General features: G+C 40.4%; 1 protein-coding gene and 1 pseudogene across 1 annotated transcript; both read right to left on the reverse strand.

The window, feature by feature from the left end:
- Window positions 1–10,797: 10,797 nt before the first annotated feature.
- On the reverse strand, window positions 10,798–12,613 carry LOC105057361 (peptide-N4-(N-acetyl-beta-glucosaminyl)asparagine amidase A-like; annotated as a pseudogene).
- Window positions 12,614–14,304: 1,691 nt separating this feature from the next.
- Window positions 14,305–16,427, reverse strand: LOC105057143 (peptide-N4-(N-acetyl-beta-glucosaminyl)asparagine amidase A). The gene has a single exon (XM_010939625.3). The coding sequence runs from the start codon at window positions 16,292–16,294 to the stop codon at window positions 14,543–14,545; it is 1,752 nt and encodes a 583-aa protein (XP_010937927.3). The 5' UTR covers window positions 16,295–16,427; the 3' UTR covers window positions 14,305–14,542.
- Window positions 16,428–21,054: the final 4,627 nt, after the last annotated feature.

Raw genomic sequence — 21,054 nt, forward strand, 5'->3', positions numbered from 1 at the left:
ACATTTATTATGGTTATGATGATATATTTGAAATTTAATTTAATTTTATCATTTTTGGTCTTTGAATGAAATATCTTGCCTTATGTTCCAGTCATATGTACAATAAATGAAAACTTAAACAGGCCGATGGATAGCCATAGATTTATATAAAATAATTGAATTGAGTATATGTTTACATCTTTCAACATGATTATAAATACATTAGGTATGGATTGGGATTTCTTTTTTTTTTTTTGACTCAAACCTTGTTCTAACCAACCAAACCCAACCCATTGCAAGCCCTAGCGTGTGTGAGAGAAAGAGAGAGGGAGAAAGACCTCCTTATGTGATTTTGATAACTTGCTCCATTAAAACCATGGTAAACCCCCGGAGATCATGTTAGTTTGCTTTGAATTCTTGCAGACGTGAATGCTCGTAGTTATTATCAATGATGGTTGTTCATGTAAACAAATTTGAGCTCTGGTGAAGCAGCCCAAGAGGAATCTTGGTACTCCTCCACCCTTCTATTGTAATTTGAGATTTCACTGCAGCTTTATTTTTACAATTTTTTAGAAGCTTAATATTTTGTTAATTTGTTCATATTCAATAAAGTGACTATTCCAATTTTCATTATAATTTTAATTTGGGTAGGCAACCTCACTTTACACCGAACACACACGGGTGTAGAGATATCATTATATTGTCATGATCAAGTTGCCGCCAGGGATCCCTTCCTTTTCCAAAGAAGGGCCAAAGATTTTCCTGTCTCTTTGGAAAAAAGAATGGGAGTAATTTACCCAAAAGAAGAAGAAAATAAATTATAATGGGAGTGTGACCATCCCAAGCTGATCTTGGAACCTTTCACAATTATGGAGAGAGAGTGCCAATGAGTTAACTCAAGAACTTGTTATGTATAAATTTAAGTATTTTGGCTTTAAGTGTCTGTATTACACTTAGAAAACTGAATCTAGCTTGAGCCCTTCTGGGTGCTGGAATTTTTTTGCAACATTGCTTTGGCCCTCTTTTTTCTTTTTCTTTTTTTTTTTGAAAAAATGGTTGGGATGCCTCCATTAGATTTGAAGGCATAACCTCTTCCAAACGAAAAAGGAATGCCAATCAAGCTAATACTGGTTAGGATAGGTTAGATATTATGCCGTTGGTTTTGTTGCTTGCTCTTTGTTTTGGAGGATGGATGACTTGTTAGTCGTTGTGAGACTTTGGATGTTGGTGTTTGAGCTAGATGCTGTGAGTATGTCCCCTAGACTATAGGGCCCTTCATCCTTCTTAATTAATTTAGCAATAGCTCTTCGTAGAAATAATAAGATGCCATCTACCATTCTTTTTCTAAAAATTGGATAATTTAAAATTATATTAAGGACATATTTGATTGGAAAAAGTTGGATTCTAGAATCGAAATAGGAATGAGTGACTCGTAGCCTAGTCCTTTAGTTGGGAGGAGTTTCATTCTCATTCTAATTTCAGAAGAAAACAGAAATATTCTAATTTTTTAAAACTCAATCCTCATTTTCCTATAGTATTCAAATTTCATTCTGATTTCGATCACAAACCAAATATGTCAGAGAATAAGATCATTTTGATTCTCATTCTAAACTATTATTATTTCAATTCTGATCATAAACCAAATGCGTTCTAAATTAAATTTATAATCAACTATGAAACCACAACAGATATCAAACTTGAGCAAGGCCTGATTATACAGCTCAAAAATTCAAAAATTTCAGTATTGCTTTTGTCACCAACAATTTGAAATTTTTTCTAAGATAAACTTGATGCATTTAGATATAAATAGTCCCACATAATAAACAGCTACCTTCCATTGAAACTGTGATGCTCTTAGAAGTCTCTGATATGCTATATCCTTGATATTATTGATTCGATGCACATATGTGATAGGATGTGAAGTGCAGTGCGCTTGATTTTCAATTACCTATTGGCCTACATTTTTTGTCCTATTGAATAAATTAAAATCTGCATTCCTTTTCTCTCACCCTGTGTTTTAATATTTTAAAACATGGTTGAGAGTGAGTAAGGGAAAGGCATCAATGATATGTAACCATCAAAATAAAGTGTATTCATAGATGCCCTCTTTGCATCTTTACTCATTTTGCTTGTTTATTTATGGATCCCCTCTGTCTATATATCTTTGTTCCTTTTATTAATTTAAGAAAGCATTTCATTGTTCTTATGCGATTTAACTAATTTTTCAGTCCTTTGTTGATTTAGATTACATTCAAACCCTCGTTTAAAAGAAAATCTAGGTCACTATTTTGCCTAAAATTATAACATATCTCGATTTCAAGAAATGAGATAGATGGAGTGATCATCTTCCTCTCTTTGCAATCTTTGACTCCTGTTCTTATAAGATAAATATGATGAAATTAAGTACATAATCCCAAAGACTTTAAACAATGCATTCATGAAAGCATTCTTTAGATCATTACATCTTGTTAATATATATATATATATATATATGTTTGTGTGTGTGTGTGGGCACGCGCGCACACAAAACCTATCAAATGGAACCGTATAAGTTCAAATATTTGAAGAAATATCTTTCTATTTTTGAATCAGAAACCTCTATCCGAAGAAGGGGTGCGATCATTAGACTGTTATTTAGGTCATAAAATTTTCCTTAAAATTATTTAAATTTTTTTTAACGAGCACATATATATACGTTCTAAAATTAGACTCTCAATTTCAAACTATCAATAACTTCTACAACACCTAAGCTGAACTCTAGTTAGAATCTTACTCTCTAGCTGGTTAAACTGCTAGCCAAGCTTGTAAGAAAGCTAATTAACAGACAACCTCAAATAAAATAAATATGATACATTTGACAATTCTAATGCATAGCCGTGGCTCTAACATAATTCTACGAAGGTCTCCATTCCACTATTCTAATGAAAACAATGGCTTCATGCTCATCCAAATTTTTTTTTTTAAAAAAAAAAAAAAACTTAATCTCATGGTGGCTAAGAGGATTATGTCATGTACGTACCACCTGCACTAACAAAATAAATTTTCAGTACAAAAATAGGTGGTTTGAGGTTTTAGAAAAGCCAGGTTTGTTACACTGACCAAAGCAAACATCAAAAAAAAATATATTTACGTTACTGAAGAGAAACAAACCCCCCAAAAAAGAGGAAAAAAAAAAGGAATGGATGGGTAAAGCAACTTTTGGGCGCCATGGGCATGACATTTCACCCTCTTAGTATATGTATAATATCGTTTTGAAGTCAGCATCATAGATAGCGCACTAAAGGGAGTTGCGTGAGGGCCTACGGTGGTTACATCGTACGGATCCATGCACTGTATATATGATTAGCTATCATATTGTTTTGCTTCGACCACCATATGGTGTCCTCTTTTTCCTTCTTTATTTCTTTATTTCCCTCTAAAACTTTACAAATGAGAAAGAATCCAATGCCCCCACTCCTCACCAACAAATAATTCTTAATTTCCCCAACCCCCTTGAAATCACAATGGCGACACTTGCCACTCCCACACATCTCAACTCCTTTTCTTTACTTCCTTTTTTTTATGGACTTTTATATTTACTTATGTGAGGGACCCTACCACAAACGATTCCTTCAATCATTCAAGGTGCCAAACGATCAAAGCTAGATAGGAAAGAGAATTCCAAATAACTAAGCTATCATAGGAGCTCATATAAAATATTGCCACTTCGATATTCTGATAATATAAGTTTCAAAAAAATTATATTCTGCACCATACATACATATCAGGTTAGTGATACACCAATATATGACAAGATGCATGGGATGGTAATTCAACACCATTGCATGATAAGTGAAGCTCATAAAAATCAAAGTTTGTGATTAGTGTAGTGCACCTGATGCAAATTATAATTTCTCATAAATTCAACTGAATGATGATAATCCAAACTTACAGCCTTTCCCAATACTGTCCAGATCCAACCATGTATTGGCCCCACATGGCAGTGAGAGGGCTGTCATAGCATGGGTGCATATTTAGATTAGGCTATGGAGTACCCAAATCTATATTCATTTTAGCTGCTCCTAGTCAGTAGGTCCCTTGAATGAGTGGTTTTAAGTTTGATCTTGACTCATTGTTCAATTTTCTTAAGAAAAAAAATGCAACCAAAATAAGTTTTTGAGATTTGCAAGCCCATCCTAAGGGTATGCGTAGTCTTTCCATTAAATGTGGGTATCCAAACGGTCAAAAAAGACAGATTCCAAGAAAGAGAGCATTTCTCTTTCTTTTTTGTTTATTAATTTTTTAGATTAAAAATATGACAGGGATGTCACCACTAGTCTAAACTTCCCAATGTGAATCAACCGATCTAAGACTTGTTCACGTATTTCTCTTTAATTTTCTATTTGGTTTACTTGCAATTTATTATTACTCTCTCTAACATTGGAAATACTTGAATGGTCATTTAAGCAAGGTGCGAAAAACAAAAAAAATTTCCTTTTCATCATCTTTTTCTCCTTTAAACATATCAAATAATGATTTGAATCCATCGTGACCAATTAAGCTACCCAAGTGGGTAACACCTCTTGATGCTCCTACATTTTCACTATATTTCATGGTCTCAATAAAATTTGGTTGGCTTTACCAATTTTTCTTTTAAGAACCATCCCACTCCAACTTTGAGGGAATGGATATGAATCTGATTTCTCATCCGAGTCAGTGTGATTTCTCTATTCTTACTTTGGTTAGATACCACTATATTTTTATGATGTTGGATGCAAAGTAGCCTAGAAAATTGCATATATATATACTCTCCATTTTAATATATTGCATTGTATTCTACCGCTAAGTTCAAAGCAAAAATTTCCCCTTTTTGTTAAAAATAAATCGAGTTCACTATTTTACTGAAAAGGTAGCTGAAAATTATGCAATAAAGAACTAAAGTTACTGAACCTCATCAAAACACTACAAGCCTCATTATATTCCCCTAGATCACTACTTGGGTCGTCAAACATTTTATAAAGCTAAGCCAACGGCAACACTAGTCTTCACAGAGCAAGAAGGCGCATGACAGGGCCCAGCCCTTCCGACAGTGTGGTGAGATTATTAGGTGGACCAAATCCACCAAGGATTTGCAAAGAATTTAATCTTAATTTTTTGTAATGTATAATAGCTAGCAACGTACGCCACGATGATTTCATCCTAAATTCGTGATGCATAATGGATCCGTCCATCTAATAATTTCTCCGATGCGGTACCGGCCGGAAGCCCGTGACGAGGAAAGAATTTAGGGGGCCACCACGCCGGGGCCATTCGGTGGGGTCGTCTCGTTGGCTGGTGCTGCCCTTGAGGCAGGACCCACCGTCACATGTTAACGTTACGATGCCGGTCACCCAGTCCAAGCCTTCAGCCAAGAGCGCACTGCTGAGAGCGTAACTCCTCACGCTCCGAGCCACCGTGACTCGGGCTCTCACTTCAGCTGTCTCCTAGCTATTTGAGATAAAATAAAAGCAGACGCTGGTGCGTCAAGGGAATCTTTGACTATTTGTTGGGGATGGTGGGCTCCCGTCTCCCACGGGATGTATGGTTTGCATCCATTTGTTATGAGCTCATGTAGGCATAATTTCTTTGGTGATATATGGGTTGCATGAATCCTTACCATTTTCTCATTTGCAAGTGACCCTTATGAGTATTCAACATCTATCTAGTGTGTAGCCACTATGAAATTAAATATATAACCATATGCTTCCTCATATACTCTCATTTGTTTAAGTTGCGACATCTTCATCGGATTAAAAATCTAAATCCATTCAAATTCAATCATAAATATCATGATCAGCTCATAGTCAATATACAATATAAATACTATGATTACTCTATGGTCAATCCAAAGGGACTCATATTTTACAGTCTCCTAGTTTATAAGAATCATGGATTAAGTCCACTTTAACACCAATTATAACAATCTATCATTTGATCCAAAAAATCTCAATAAAAAATATTATTTAGACTTCTTAATATAAATATTTAAAATCCACTAAGTCATAACCAATATAGACCAAACATATGTCTATATAAGTCCTCATACATCATCTTATTTGCTGATTCAATTGGTTGACTTGTAGCTAAGGTTCTACATTGTTAGGCCTGCAAATGGATCGGATCGGATCAGATCCTGAGTGATCCCGATCTGATCCGATTTTTTAATCTGATCTTGATATTGGATCCATACCCATCCTGATAAAAAAATCAAATCGGATCGGGTCTATGGCCGAATTTATTGACCCATTGGATCATTCAAATCGGGTCGGATCATATATAATCCGGCCCCAATCCATAAAATACGGATCTGATTTGGATCAGATCAGGTCACGGATTTAATTTATTTGAAATCTACCATCAGTGAATACTCATGCTAGATGATCACTAAGAAAGGCCTCTTTTCTTTTTTTTTTTTCTCCAATCCTCTAATTGTAACTTCTAATAATTAATTGTATTGGATAGCAGAGGAAAACAAGCAGTTTTTGAAAAGAGTTAAAATTTCAGAAGTCTACACAAAAGAAAAAAAGTAAAAAAAAAATTTATATAGTGATATAATTGTTTCAATCTAAAACATCATATAAGAGGAATATTTGTACATGATTTAAATGAGATTGCATATACTGTGGATGATACAACATCTGTGCACATTAGAGCATGCTCTGAAATTTTTTAAAGTCAATAAAATGAATTGGAATTCAAGAAGTCCTTTTGCTTTTGTACCTCATAATACAGTAAACATAAACTAGATGGTTTAAAAAATTGAGCCCAGTAAAAAGCCAGAAGAAGTAATCGAGATGTCTCTCATTTAAATTATTTGGAATCCATCCAATTTTTCTTCTTTGGGTTGTTATAGATGTTACAACAGTCAGAATAAAAGAACTGAAGGGTTTGAAAAACTTTTAGTTTTGAAGATTTTTAGTTTGGGAATCGAATGGGAAAGATCAAAGGGTTTGAAAAATTTTGGCCCAAGTCCAAACCTCTATTTCGGTGAGTCATTCTAACTGGGTTCGAGTTCTATGTTTGGATCCGGGTCGGATCGGGTCATATATCTTAAAATCCAAATTAATCCAAAAATCTTCACGGATCGAGTCAGATCGGGTACAAATTCAGAAAATCCAGATCCGATCCGGAAAAGAGAACGGGTCTAATTTTTGAACCCGATCCGACTCTATGGGTCTTTTAAATAGATTCGGATCGGGTTAGGTTGGATCACGGATCAACCCGACCCATTTGCAGCTTTATACATTGCGTACATAATGTATCTATTTGGTAGCTAGTGAATGATGTGGATCTCTAAGCAATACTCTTGGAAATACTTCTGAGAGGTGTTTGGTTGGGGAGATTTGATGTTTGGAATGGGAAGTGGAATGGAAATGAAAATGGATAGCTCCCATTCCAACCATTTGATAGGGATAAATTCTATTCCGATTCCGATTCTAGAGCACAATGGGAAGGCCTAATCCTCTTAAAATCCAATCTTGACCTTCCTCTGGGGATTCAAATCTCTATTTCAATTCTAATTCCAATTTGGATTCTAATTATGAATTAAATATTTCGAAGGATATGGCAATCTCGATTCTCATTCTAATCTGTTCCAATCGCAAACGTCCAAACACCCTCTTACTGTTTATTCAGACTGATTGGCCCAGTATCAAAGCACGATTAAGGCTTCAAAACCTGGTTTCTCTCACACACGTCAATATGAGATGGCGTTAAGTGGCCAGGAGATTAGTCATGCAAACTGTGTAACGGTACAGTATAAATTTCATAATATTTTGATTTGTAGCCAAATTCCCCTCCACCTTTCGTCCACACTAGCAAGGCAACCTCCTGATGATCCTTTGGTCTTAACTACGATCCATTTCTACATCCTAGAGTCGAGCATGATGCACGCACATTTTTATTTATTTTTTAAAAAAAAAATCAAGATGTTTTTACATAGTTAAGACGTATGAGTAAATACTTTCTATTTTATGCAGAGCCTAAACTGTCATGGATTTGCAATATTCTATCTGGAAACATTTCAGTTATTTGGCCGAATGGTGCAGAGGTGGGTTGGAAAACCCTCGAGGCATTTGGAAAAATTAAAGACTCATAAAATCACAGGTGCAAGATCTACATCTACATGTCTTCATCATCACTGTCAAGTTTTGTTGGGAAAACAATGCACACACTTGTGCTCCAGAACCACATAGTGCCAAATTATTTGGCACCAGAACCAAAAAAAGAAAGAAAATCACACCGCTGATTTAAAGTTATAACAAAGCCTATGCAGCCTGCTCTCACTGTTTAATATTTTATTGCTGCGAAGGCCTTGTTTTTATTTTTAATAACATTATAAAGACTTCCTGTTATCACAAAACATTCTTCTACATTTTCCCAGTCTTTAATCACCCACTGAAGGATGCAAAATACAAGATCCTTGACTTAATGAGAGCTTGATCTAGAGGCAATCAGATCAGCAGGAACAACCAAGCAATAACTTCTGCTCACTTCTGTTCGTGAAACCAGATGCTCTTGTAGAATAACTTCATCTATATAATCAGCAGAAGCAACAGAAAATAAATTGTCCGGTCCAACTTTGTGCAGAATGAGTGCAGACATATATTATTCTGATCTACAAAATGACATGGATATCTGAACTATCAGCTTGTGCCCAAACCATAAATCTCATGACATCTCAGTTTGTCATAAAGTGCTGCAAGTGTCAACTGATTAAAGTTTGACCCTCCCAAGATGGAGGCATCTTGGTTCCTGGTGTTCCATAAGCTAGCTGGGCAATGATAGCAGGATGTTGATAGAACTGCATATATAAGGAATGGCCTTAGCCTTGACACGCGATAGGATGCTCTCCGGCTAATTGTGTTCTACAATTTCAGTAGCAGTACAATGTCAAGGCATGTGCATCCTCTTTTAAAGCTTTAGCCTGCTGGAATCCTGTAGATCACTTCTACTATGAAATGATGATCGGATGGGCCTTTTGACTGAAAAGAATTCTATCATCAAAACAAAGACTGAAAAGAATTCGCATTGCTGATGCCACATGGATCACGATCAGGCAACCTAGTTGGCTTGTTCACTACACAAGGTCAGCCATCTAGGCTTCTTAGGTGCCATCCAGCCACTGTTAGACCAGTCTACAAGGCATTCAATCCCAAGATGTCATTGATAGGTCAACTCGAAGATCATTTGATGATGTTCCACACAGAAACATTCCATGTGTCTCAATTTCTTCATGGTGGCCATGGGAATGTTGCTTCTATAACGACCATTGCGTACTCTATCATAGGCTGAGAATATGATCTTTCCTTGGATTGGTTCGTGGCCATTTAGAACGTTGCCTATGCTCAGAACTTTCCTCCAAGACTGGCTGGCAGTGGGTGGTGGAAACAGACTTGCCACAGCAAGTTGCTTGGTGTCAAAATCCTATACAAGTTGAGAGAGAGAGAATTATTTCTGTTGTTAATATTATTTCATTGGCAATTTGGGTGCCAAAGAGATGGAGTCAAATTTAGGTGGATAGTAATTGCCTATCGTGAAATTTCATATGTTAATGAAAGAAGGAATGGAAGGAAACAGCAAGCGAAAACAACAGGAAAATGTTCAAAAGGATGAAAGATGACAAACACTGACCAAATTAAGATGCACTGCTAATTGCTAAATAATATATTCAAGAACTATCTTATTAAACATAAGTCACCATAATGGGAATCCATAGCTCATGATATCAGCATATTTGAAATGCAGATGCTGATGCAAGTCCATGACCTGATTGGCCTGTCAATGACCAGGCAGGGCGAGGAATTTAAAAAGCATAAACAGAAACCATATCCACAGATTTAACAACCGATCGACTGCTGTGAACATACCTTCATATGGTCAATGGGACAAATCAGCCTGGAACACTTATGGAACAATGGAAAGTCATAGGAGTAAAAGAAAGGAGGGGAGGGGAATCATTGGTGGCCAAATGCGTGAGTACTTAAATAAAGTCCTTGGTACAGTATTGAGCTGACAGTATTTTGCAGATGCAATTGGGAGAGAGGTCCTGTGGTGTGGAGAAAAGCAAGACTGCAACACTGGCATTGATGGTCAAACAACATAAGGACATAAAGGTGCCTTATGAATCTCAAAGGCTGAACAATAAGGCTCAATTGCCTATGTCATAGATGATGCCCACATATGTAGGGTCAATCACCTCAGCCACACTTTGTTTAAGAAATAAAACATGATTTTTCCGAACTCTTAACTGATCCAACCTAGGTAGATATGAAATACAAGATGAATGGAGTTTAGTATTACCTTTTGTTAATTTATACATAACTTCAAAAGTTATTAATATTGAATACAGATACCATAACCATCAAGCCTTTTCCGAATTTATACAGGCTTTGTCATCATCACAATTGTTATGTAATCCTTTTTATATGCTTAATGTGTTCGAATCATATTTAGCCAATCTCCCTATAAAGGTTTGAGTCAGACTACCAATGATATTATACTCTAGTTTTTTAACTGTCATTGATAAACTAACAAATACATCTGTCAATCATGAAGCACCTCTGGACCTTCTACACATGAATGATGAGTTGAAACATTTAAATGTCGAACCCAATAAAGTTGATTACTTCAATGAATGCTTTTCCTCCAATTCATGAGGTTGTGGAATTCTTAATATATTCCAATATATGACCTGAACTTCGTTGAAGTTTATTTTAAGTCGTCTTATTTCAAGTGCAAATTGTGCAACAGAACAGGCCTCAAGCTATGTCAACAACAGAATGAAAAATAAAAAAAATATAGGGTGAGTTGATCAACTCCTCTTAACTAGGAATCATATTACAAAATACAATAAGACACAAAGACGAAGATAAACCCCATCAGGTTGAAAGCAACAGCAAAGAGCCCAAATTATGCATATACAATTAACATCTATCTCGAAAGATAAAAAAAGGAAAACATATTACGACGTGGCAACATCGTAAAAACTGGTTGTATTTTCACATAGAAGAATGCTATCTTTAGCACTGACCTTCAGTAAGTCGGAAGCATCGCTGTCTCGGTATTGGTAGTGCTTACTTTGTCCTGCAGAAGAGTGTATTCCTCGTACAAAGTGTGGGTAAGATTAGTCTTCGATAAGTAGACGTTGTTTTCCCAGGCAAAAGTTGTGGTTGCAATTAGAAGAGGATATTTGATTCCTTCGGGTCCATTCTAAATCTTACATCAGTCTTCACCTTTCCTTTCATATGAACTCCTTTGTAGCTCCCATCATTCATAGATTCTACTAAAACTCTTGTATTTTAGCTTCTGGCCGACATCAGTGGTGAGATTCCCCAAAGACCAATCCACCCAGCCAGAGAAGTGAGCTTTCCTTCCAGCTTCTATATTGAATGTCCCATTCAACAAGCGAGATATGTGACAGCGGGAGACAAAATATCTAGGGCTTTGTAACTGACAAGCTCGGCAGTGACCGAATCTAAGTGTGGATCCAACGGTTACTCTGAGACTGACGTTGTGCAACCGGCCATCCAAGAGAGGGCCAAGGAATGGCGGCAGGTCTACATCATAGGACGGAAGATCGACTGGCATCACGGAGCCAACGAAGTGCCCACCAATTTTTACGATCACTACCCAGACTGGGCCATCGCCTCTTCCAGCAGCGAGAGTGTTCTTCTTGATGATGTATTCATCGGGAGGATTGGAGTACCAGAATTCATCGACAGAGATCTGAAGTACTGCCTTCTTCTAAGTATTGTTTGGGATGTAGATATTCTGGAAATATAAATCGGATTCGTTTTGGATTCGGAAGCAGAAACCACCTTCACTGTCTTCGTTGCCAATGGGGATAATGAGATCAGCCGGCTCTTCGTACAAGAAAAACACCTTTGCGTTGTTTCTGAGAGAATTACCAGCTTCCACCGAAGAAAAATCTAATCTTTCCCCAATTTGACCCAATTCCACCTCTCCAGTATTCGAAAAGCTGGACTTTTTCTTGAGGCATAATCGCCAACACTAGTCGTTCTCCACTCTGCTCCTGCTGCTCCTCCTGATAGAAATCAAGAGATACTTTTCGCGAGTTAAACGCCAGAATAAACGACGTTGACGATGTTCTCGAGCATCGTCGCAACGGTGGCGTTGGGGAGACGGAGGAGGGTGGAGCAGCGGGTGACATCCTTGCGGACGCCGGACACGGTGGGATAATCGGTGCCGATGAGGAGGAGCTCGGCTCCTTCGAGTCACACGTCCGCGATGCGGTCGTACTGTTCTCCGGCGCAGGCGATGGAGAGGTCGAGGAGGACATGGGCCCATGGGGCGGGGAAGCCGTTCGGCGGGAAGTAGGAGTCGGAGGCCGGCGGGAAGCCGTAGATGTTGGCGGAGTCGCCGAGAAGAAGGGGAAAGGAGCATGAAGTGGCGCCAGAGGGGAGGAGGAGGGGGTCCAAGTATTCCTGGTGGTTGGGGAATTAGCCAGGGAACGGAGAATAAAGCGGTCGGTGAGAAGGGCGGACGCGGACACACGGGCACCGACATTGGGTTGGAATAGCAAATAGCAGGAATAGCGGGAATAACGGGGGGAATTGATACGAAACATGCTGGAGAGCGATTGGCTCTGTACCATTAAATTGAAGCCTTTCTGGGCCTAGGGAGCGGGGTTCAGGGCTAGGGAGAGGGGTTCCTGGGCCTTGAGGGAGTAGTACTGGTCAGGAGTTGTGCGGGCCAAGTAAGCTATTGGACGGTTATTGGAATTGTTTCCTGGGCTAATGGATTGGCTGCGGACACTCTGCTGTTGGTTGAGGATTGGAGGGGGAATCTAGCATGAAGGCGTGAAAGAGATGATTGGATTTACAAGCGTCCGGTAACTCCACCTCTTAGTATTCTCCGCTAGCCGCAGTTGGGACATCCTATGTACGAGCTAAGAGCCGAATCAATCAAAGCTCAGCTGCATGCATTTTTGAAAAAAGAGTAGGGTACCTTAGGTCAGAGCCCAACGTAATATCAACATGAATATAAACTACTGGATCTAAAAATAAATTCTGAAGTTATAATGCACCTCAAGTAATTAAAGCAGCCAACTCCTTTTAAGGCTTTGGTTCACTGCAGCAAAGTGCAAATAGACATGCTACTCTATAGCGTTGAAACAAGTGACGCATCGGAGTCGCATGATATATTCCAATGGATGATGATGCATCATACGACAAAAAACAAACTCCTCGATATAATCATGTATCCCTAGGTAGAGCCATGGTGGCACCATTCAAAGGTCTTTCTCTCCATGCACTTAACAATAGCCAAGTAGTTAGGTGGAGTCTCCCGATCCTTGATTTTCTTTAAAAAAAATTGCATTCATAAGGCGTGGAATATTTTTAGTCTGGCCAGCAAATTATGAATTGCTCAAATTCAAGATCACCTTCAATCCAATAATTTTTTTTTTTTTTTCTTTTGGGGTGGGGGCAGAGGGGGTGTATGGATATAGGAAGATACATGCAAGTCATTATAATCTAGTAAACATATAAAATAGTCAACTAAATATACTAATTTAACATTCAACAAAATCTTTACAAAGGTCTCTTTGGCCAACATAGGCTGTCGCTAATGAAAATTGGAGTTAAGATGAATATAGAACTACACTAATATAGGCTTTAATAAAAAAAAAAAAACTAAAATATAAAATTGCCATTAAATAATTATTGGAATCATCTAGTGGCAAAACTAAAAGAATAGTCTTCTTAGCCACTACTGCTAAATATTTTGTGGTAATATTTATATTTTGATTCAAAAAAATATTTATCATGTTACAAAAATATCCCTAAAAAAATAAAATTACATGAATGTATGAAAAAAATCAAGAATTACACAATGCAAAAGCTAGAGGAGATAGATTTAATTCATCTTTATAAACTAATAAATATGCCAAATTCTTATTTGTTTTCTTTGCATGATGGTATTCTGCAAACTGAAGATTTCCTTCTTTTGCTACTCCCAAAAATCAATATCCACAGGTTAAACAAGAATTCTAAAACCTAGATCACAAGACTTTGTCCTAAGAACCCGCAAGCTTTCAAATAGTCCATGATGGTCTAAGAAACACATGTTTGTGTTTGACAAAGCAAAGAGTCCTATCCTTGAAAATTTTATTGAAGGTTACCAAAGAAACAAATACCCACTCATTTAAGCTTAATCATATTTGTTTCTGAATTTAGGTAAAAGTTTTTTAAAGTAGCATTCCTATTAAAACATAAAGCAAATCAATCTGCAATTTTGGTTATCTCTAAAATGCTAAAATATCAGCATAAAAAAAAATTACACATACTTTTCTTCATATTATATTGAACACTTGCAAGCAAAAGTAAATAATCGACAAATAAATAATAATACTAATTATTAATAATACAGTATTTAGTAGTCACTTACATCAATAAACCCCTTCCCCTTCGATAAGCCAATCCCAACTCTTTATTCTCACAAATTAGTATACTCACTCTAAAATACTAACTACAGACCAGGGCAGGGCAGTGACACCTTCATCTCAACTCTGGGACTTCTCCTCTCAGGGGTCGACGACGGCCAAACAAGAGGCACTCTTGGTGTCCATCATCACCACACCGCCGGCCGTGTTCACACTCCGGAGGTAGCACGTGCTCTCGTCCTTGTACCGGTACGACGACTTGGTGCTGCCGCTCCCCCACACCGGCTCGCCGTCATGCGTCAGCGCCGACCCCTCCGCGTCCTGCCGGTCGGTCAGCGTGCTCGTCGTCATCGCCTGCCCCTCGCTCAGCGTCACCATCTCCATCAGCTGGTGGTACAACCTCGACTTCTGGAAAGCCGCGCCACCCGCCGCACTCACCATCGACGTCTGCACCTGGAGCGGCGCCTCCATCAGGAGCTGTACCCGGCCCAGAGGCTGATGACCCTTTTGAATCGAAACCATCATTCTTTCCTTGTTTTGGAGCTCGATTTGTGTCGTGGAACCGCGGTTATGGATCTCTACTTGGCTCTTAAGCTTGATCTTTTGGCGCACCTGGGTGGTGAGGTTGCCCTTCGATGAGCTTACCCAGCCGGTGAACCGGAGGAGTCCCTCGGCGTCGATCTCCGACTCGCCGTCCTTGTCTCTCCATTCTGCGTTCCGGTACATCTTGATCGGCGGTGCGATGTATTCGGTCAGCCCGGCTTGGACGGAGTCGGACCAGGCATCGACCCACAGGTGGAGGTTGGCGCTGACGAGCCAGTAGGGCTGGGCGTCGCGCACGCCGAGCCCGATGTCGTGGGGGCGGCCATCGAGCATGAAGCCGAGGAACGGCGTCAAATCGAGGTCGTAGGATGGCATATCGAAGGCCCCGATGGCGGCGACAGGGGACCAGAAGTAAGGATTGATGGTGCTTGGATAGATGACGGCGAATGGGATGTGGCCGCCGACGAAGCGGCCGTCGATGGTGGCGTAGACCTGGCGGAAGGCGCCGTTGGCCCGGGGGACGGAGAGGTTGGAGGGTGGCTGGTGGAGGTAGGCGGAGTGGAGCGGGTTGGTGTACCAGAATTCGTCGTCGCCGTGGTAGGAGACGAAGATTTCAAGAACGGCGCGGTAGGTGTTCTTCGGAATGGTGATGGAGGTCGACTCGACGTGGGTTTCGTTATTGATTCGGAGCCAGAAGCCAGAGCGGTAGTAGCCGTTGGGGTTGGAGATGGGGAGGATTAGGTCGGCGGGCTCGTGGTAGAGGCCTTCGATGGTGGGGTGGGCGGCAAAGCCGGCGGCGAGGTGGCGGGGGGAGGTGGGGAGAGCGCCGCGGTAGAAGTGGAGGGAGATGTTGGCGGAGAAGACGCCGGGGAAAAAGTCGTTGGAGTTCTCGAGCATCATGGAGATGGCGCCGCTTCCGCCACCGGAGAGGTGGCGGAGGAGGGCGGCGTAGCGGGTGATGTCCTTGTGGACGCGCCAGAAGGCGCCGCGGGCCATGGGTCGCGGGGTGGCTGTGCGGAGGACCTCGGAGCCGTCGATCCAGACGGCGGCAACGCGGTCCTTCTGGAGGTCGGAGGCGGAGATGGAGAGCTCGAGGACGACGCGGGTCCAGGGAAAGGGGCAGTCGCGGGGCTCGGTGTAGTTGGCCGACGCCGGCGGGGAGCCAACCGTGTCGGCGAAGTCTTGCTCGAGGACTACTAGGGAGCAAGTTGGATTTTGACCGGAGAGGACCGGCGGGAGGGTGGGGTCCAGCTGTTCGAGGGACACAATTGGGATGGGTCCAGCGATGGCATACGTGAAGGTGGCCATGCACGCTAGGAGAAGTGAGAGATAGAGTTGGTGGGGATGCATCTTTGTAGATGGATAGAATGCCGTGCCTTTCTTTGAAGACGGAGTGGGATGGGAGATGTCTCTTTCTCTCTTCAGGCCACAATGGATCTTGGTGAGACGATTTGACCCACCCGGGCCCGTGAGAGATGTTTGTGTGGCTTGGCTATTTATAATTTATATCCAGGGAGGATGGTCTCTACGACATCCAATCGAAGGAGAAAATGCTTACAACGTGTGCGTGCTCGTGTTCCTTTATTGGTTTCTTTTATTATTTGCAGCACATGAGAACGGGAGATGATGAACAGTGTAGTACAATGATTCGATTTCTTGTTCTGCGAAATTCTATAAATATTCTCCATTGCGAAGTACGTCAAGGTTTTGCTTCATTTGCTTGTTTCCTCTTCAATTCTCTATCAAATAATGCAACCGAGCGATGTTTCCATGCCATTTCGTGTTTTCTTCCGTTCAGTTCCCGTATAAATTCTCTGCACATGAATTGATCGTGAATTGTGTCCGCCATTGTTCACCTTATTCCTTTTTTACATTATTTTAAAGCACTCATCATTTCAGGTCCGCACAGATATATACGCTAGAAATCACGGGTAGGAGGTAGTGCAATATATACCAGGATATATCCAGGGTTGTGATTTAATGGTATATTGATTCAAGGGTCATGGCTATCCGATGTTTCACGATTTCGGAATTCGTTTGTCTGGTCGTCGAAGGTAGTAAATGCAAGATGCCCGTAACAATGCAACTAGATGTCACAGTTCTGGAATCGGTTTCGCCAGTCGTCGAAGGTAGTACATGCAAGATGCCCGTAACTATGCGAGTTACTTTCGGAGTCTCAGCGCCGATTTGTTCGTATCACCGCTAATGATCTTTTTTCCATTCTGTTGTATTAGAGACTCAAATTATATAAATTAGCAAATCAGGCCATCCCATTTTGCGTCTCTACGCCTCCAGTTATTTATTGTATAGCATCTTAAGTTGATGCAGAATATACATCTTTCAAAGTACTTATAATACACTAGTATTTTGAATGCAATATTAAAAAAAAAAAAAAGAGAGACATAAAACTTGTGTGAGGGGAGAAAAGAAAATGAAAAATAGTACAAAAAAATATGGAGTTTTTTTTTTTTGTTACAGGGGACGGGGAGTGTTGGCGCTCATAGCCTCCAAAAGAAAACAAACAAAAATTTAAGAGCGTAGAAGAAAAATCCCACCATGTCTGTAAGGGCTGCCGAACGAACCCGGGGAGACCCTTCTTCTTTTATTCATATGCATTTAATAAATAGATTCTGAAAATCTTTCTTTCATGGTCCAGCTTTAAGTGGCCAACCCACGAGTTTCCATTAACGTGTGTGTGTGTATATATATATATATATATATATGTGTGTGTGTGTGCGCGCGCGCATAGAATGTGTGTGTGGGCGCACATATATACACATGCATTGATCCCACGAGATCTCACTCTTAGGTTATGTTTGGTGTATTGTCAGACAGCGATAATCTGAATTACTTAGTAATTTGGATTACCTGCAATCTGAATATATTGTCAGTAATATTGATTACTGTATTTGATACATACAGATAACATTACAGTAAAATTACTGAGAATCTTGATTGACATGTTTGGTATGAGAATCAGATTACTGATAATATAATATCAAATTTTTAAAATATCTTTAAATTAAATTTATTAAAATCACATCTCATGTATAAAATTTTTAATTTTTCAGAATAAAAGAATAAAAATATATTATATATTATAATATGTTGTTGCTTAAATCGGTCGGGTCAGAGGACGGACACCTGGAGACCTCGAGCAGTGGTACTGGTGCTGGAGCGACCAATAAAACAAATCCCAAATCAAAGGTTGTGACTCCAGCGAGGACCCTCCGATGCTCAAGTCAGAAAAATAGAGAACAAAGAAGCAGCAACGAGTTCTCTGAAAGGGATTCGAATGAACTTACTTGGATCCTCGAGGCTCTGGTTGTTTATATAGAAAAACGTCGAATAGCTGGGTTATTAGCTGTGAGATTGTACGATCTCGAGATTGCCAGACCGTTAGACATGTCCAACTAGATAAGATAATTCAGCCTTTAAATGCTCCCACGAGATCAGAAGAGACGGTTACGCCAGATAAATCTTATCTTATTCGGGATGGACAGCTATCGCGTACGTCGAAGAGATAAGTCGGCTGAACAGCTCAAATACAGATCAGACCTTGGGGATGCCTCAGCTCAGTACGAAGATAGACTCTTCAGCTCATATGACGGTCAGCGATCGTATTAATGACCTGAGAGCTTGACATGTATTATGATATAGCGCTGATCCGATGCTCACGGTAATCACCGTAACACTACCTCCCTACTCTTAAGTCTGAAAATCAGATGAAAGGAGTACTCCAAAAGTATCTCGGATCCAATGTCAAACGCTTCTGCCTTCACGCCTGCTTCTGTTGCATTTAAGATGGATGACGTCAGCCTAATGCGACTAACACAGATGGACATAACTGATGGGACCACTCAGACAATGGTCTCTTCGAGATTTTAATCATTTTGTGGTGTCCTTTCATTTTCTTTCTCCTTTAAATTTGTTCTTTGAAGGTATGGATAGCCACGGATCTTTTTGTACGGATTATCCATCACTTTTCTTTAGAACAAGATGGATTTACAGTGCGTGAAGAGACTTGAGCATATTCTAGCTCGTAGGAGATAGGTTGTGGTTCCAGTTGCTGAAACAGAACCTACAGTCAGGGAAGAAGAACATGCTATTCCCACCATCAAACCCACGGCCCAACTATTGGAAGCTGCGATGCAGGGTTCTCTAGAGGAAGTCCTGGCCAGTGGGGCACCGATGGAGACGGCACCGGAGATGAGCGTCGAGGGATGCTCTCAAAAAGATCCGACTGAAGAAGTACGGATGGAAGAGGCGATCGACAATCCAGAAAAAGATCTGACCAAGATGATAGAGACTGAGGGATTTCTGGTGATGGCAACTCCTGCTGAGCATTTTCTTGCATCCATTGCTCATGGAACTCCGCCTCCTGCGATCAGTCTTTCCTATAAGCTTGAGCACATCCCACCTGCAATCCAGAAGCCCTGCATCTTGGAATTCTGAGATTTCACAATGTTTTGAAGGGAGTTGCTCGACGTTGCTGCCGTTGCCTTCATCCAGAGCTTTGATGATTGTAAGGCCCGTCTACTGAGGATAATGTCATATCTAAAACTTCGTGACATACAGACTGACGGTACCGATGAAGAGGTGGAGACCTCGATGGATGAAGATTAAATCAGCTCATCCAGATATTGAGGAGGCGAAGTCCTCGATGGATGAAGATCGAACTAGCTCACCTAGTCGATTTGATGTTCTATCGATTGCAGCGAGATGTCCCTCCTTATCTCCTCTTCTTTCTCTTCATCTTCCGCTGTCCTTCTCTTCTTCTGCTATCCTCCTGTTCTTCCTCTTACCTTCTTCATTTTCTTCTCTTGTTTGTAAGATGATGTCTGGAGCAATCATCCCCCAAAGTATTTGAAACATCAATTTTTTCTTTGTAAAGTGCTTGGAGCACTGGCTTTTTCTTTGTAAAGATTTTAATGAATAAAAAAGAATGTTTGTTTCTGAAAAATTTATATCTATGGGCTGTGAATTTTGCTCGACTCATAGAAAACAACACAAGTAGATGCTCGGATCTGCGTGAGAAAATACTTAGTGCTCAGCTCAGCATGAGTAAGATTTTAGGTTGCTCAGCTTTAGCATAGATATTCTTAGGACAACTTCGATTGAAGTGAACATGCATAGAGTAGTTTAGAGAAATTTGAATATAACTTGAATGAAATCTTACTGTTCATAAATCCGAGGCATCATTATAATTATCTCAATACTACCCCTTACTCCTAAATCTGAGAGAGTGCCTCAGGCGGAAGTACTTATTGAGATAATGCCTCTAGCTGTACGTTGTCTATCTTTTTATTCTTCTGAAGAGGTTGTGTGCTGGCAGCGAGCTTGTGTCTATAGCATCTAGGGCTCTTCAGTGGCATTTCGAGGGTCTGATTAGTTATCCCTCACAAGTGACATTGTGTGCTTGCGGCGATCTTATGCCTACGGCATCTAGTATTTCTTGTCTTCACATTAAAGACAGTGTGTGCCAGCGGCGAGCTTGTGCCTATAGCATCTTACGCACTCGACAGTATTCTGAGGGTTTGATTAGTTATTCCTCCGAAAATTTTTTAAAGGTCTTCCTCCACTTTCTACATGACTCGGGCTTTATTAGGGTCTGATAAGTTAGCCCTGCCTCAAAGTCGTCAAGATCTTCTCGAGGATCTGATAAGTTAGCCCTTCGGAGATTCTCTAAGAGTCTCCATCTGCTTCTCGCATGATTCGAGCTTTGCTGGGGTCTGGTAAGTTAGCCCCATCTCGAAGTCGTGGAGGTCTTCTCGAGGGTCTGGTAAGTTAGCCCTCCAGAGATTTTCCAAGGATCGTCCTCCATTTCTCACACGACTCGAGTTTTGCTAGAGTATGGTAAGTTAGCCCTGTCTCGAAGTCGTCAAAATTTTTTCGAGAGTCTGATAAGTTAGCCCTCTGGAGGTTTTTTAAGAGTCTCCCTTTCCTTCTCGCACGACTCAGATTTTACTGAGGTCTGGTAAGTTAGCCTCGCCTCGAAGTCATCGAGGTCTTCTCCAGGATCAGGTAAGTTAGCCCTCCGGAGGTTTCCTAAAGATCTCCCTCTGTTTCTCGTGTGATTCGAGCTTTGCTGGGGTCTGGTAAGTTAGCCC

The sequence above is a fragment of the Elaeis guineensis genome, chromosome 14 (assembly GCF_000442705.2).
Source record: "Elaeis guineensis isolate ETL-2024a chromosome 14, EG11, whole genome shotgun sequence".
NCBI lineage: Eukaryota > Viridiplantae > Streptophyta > Magnoliopsida > Arecales > Arecaceae > Elaeis > Elaeis guineensis.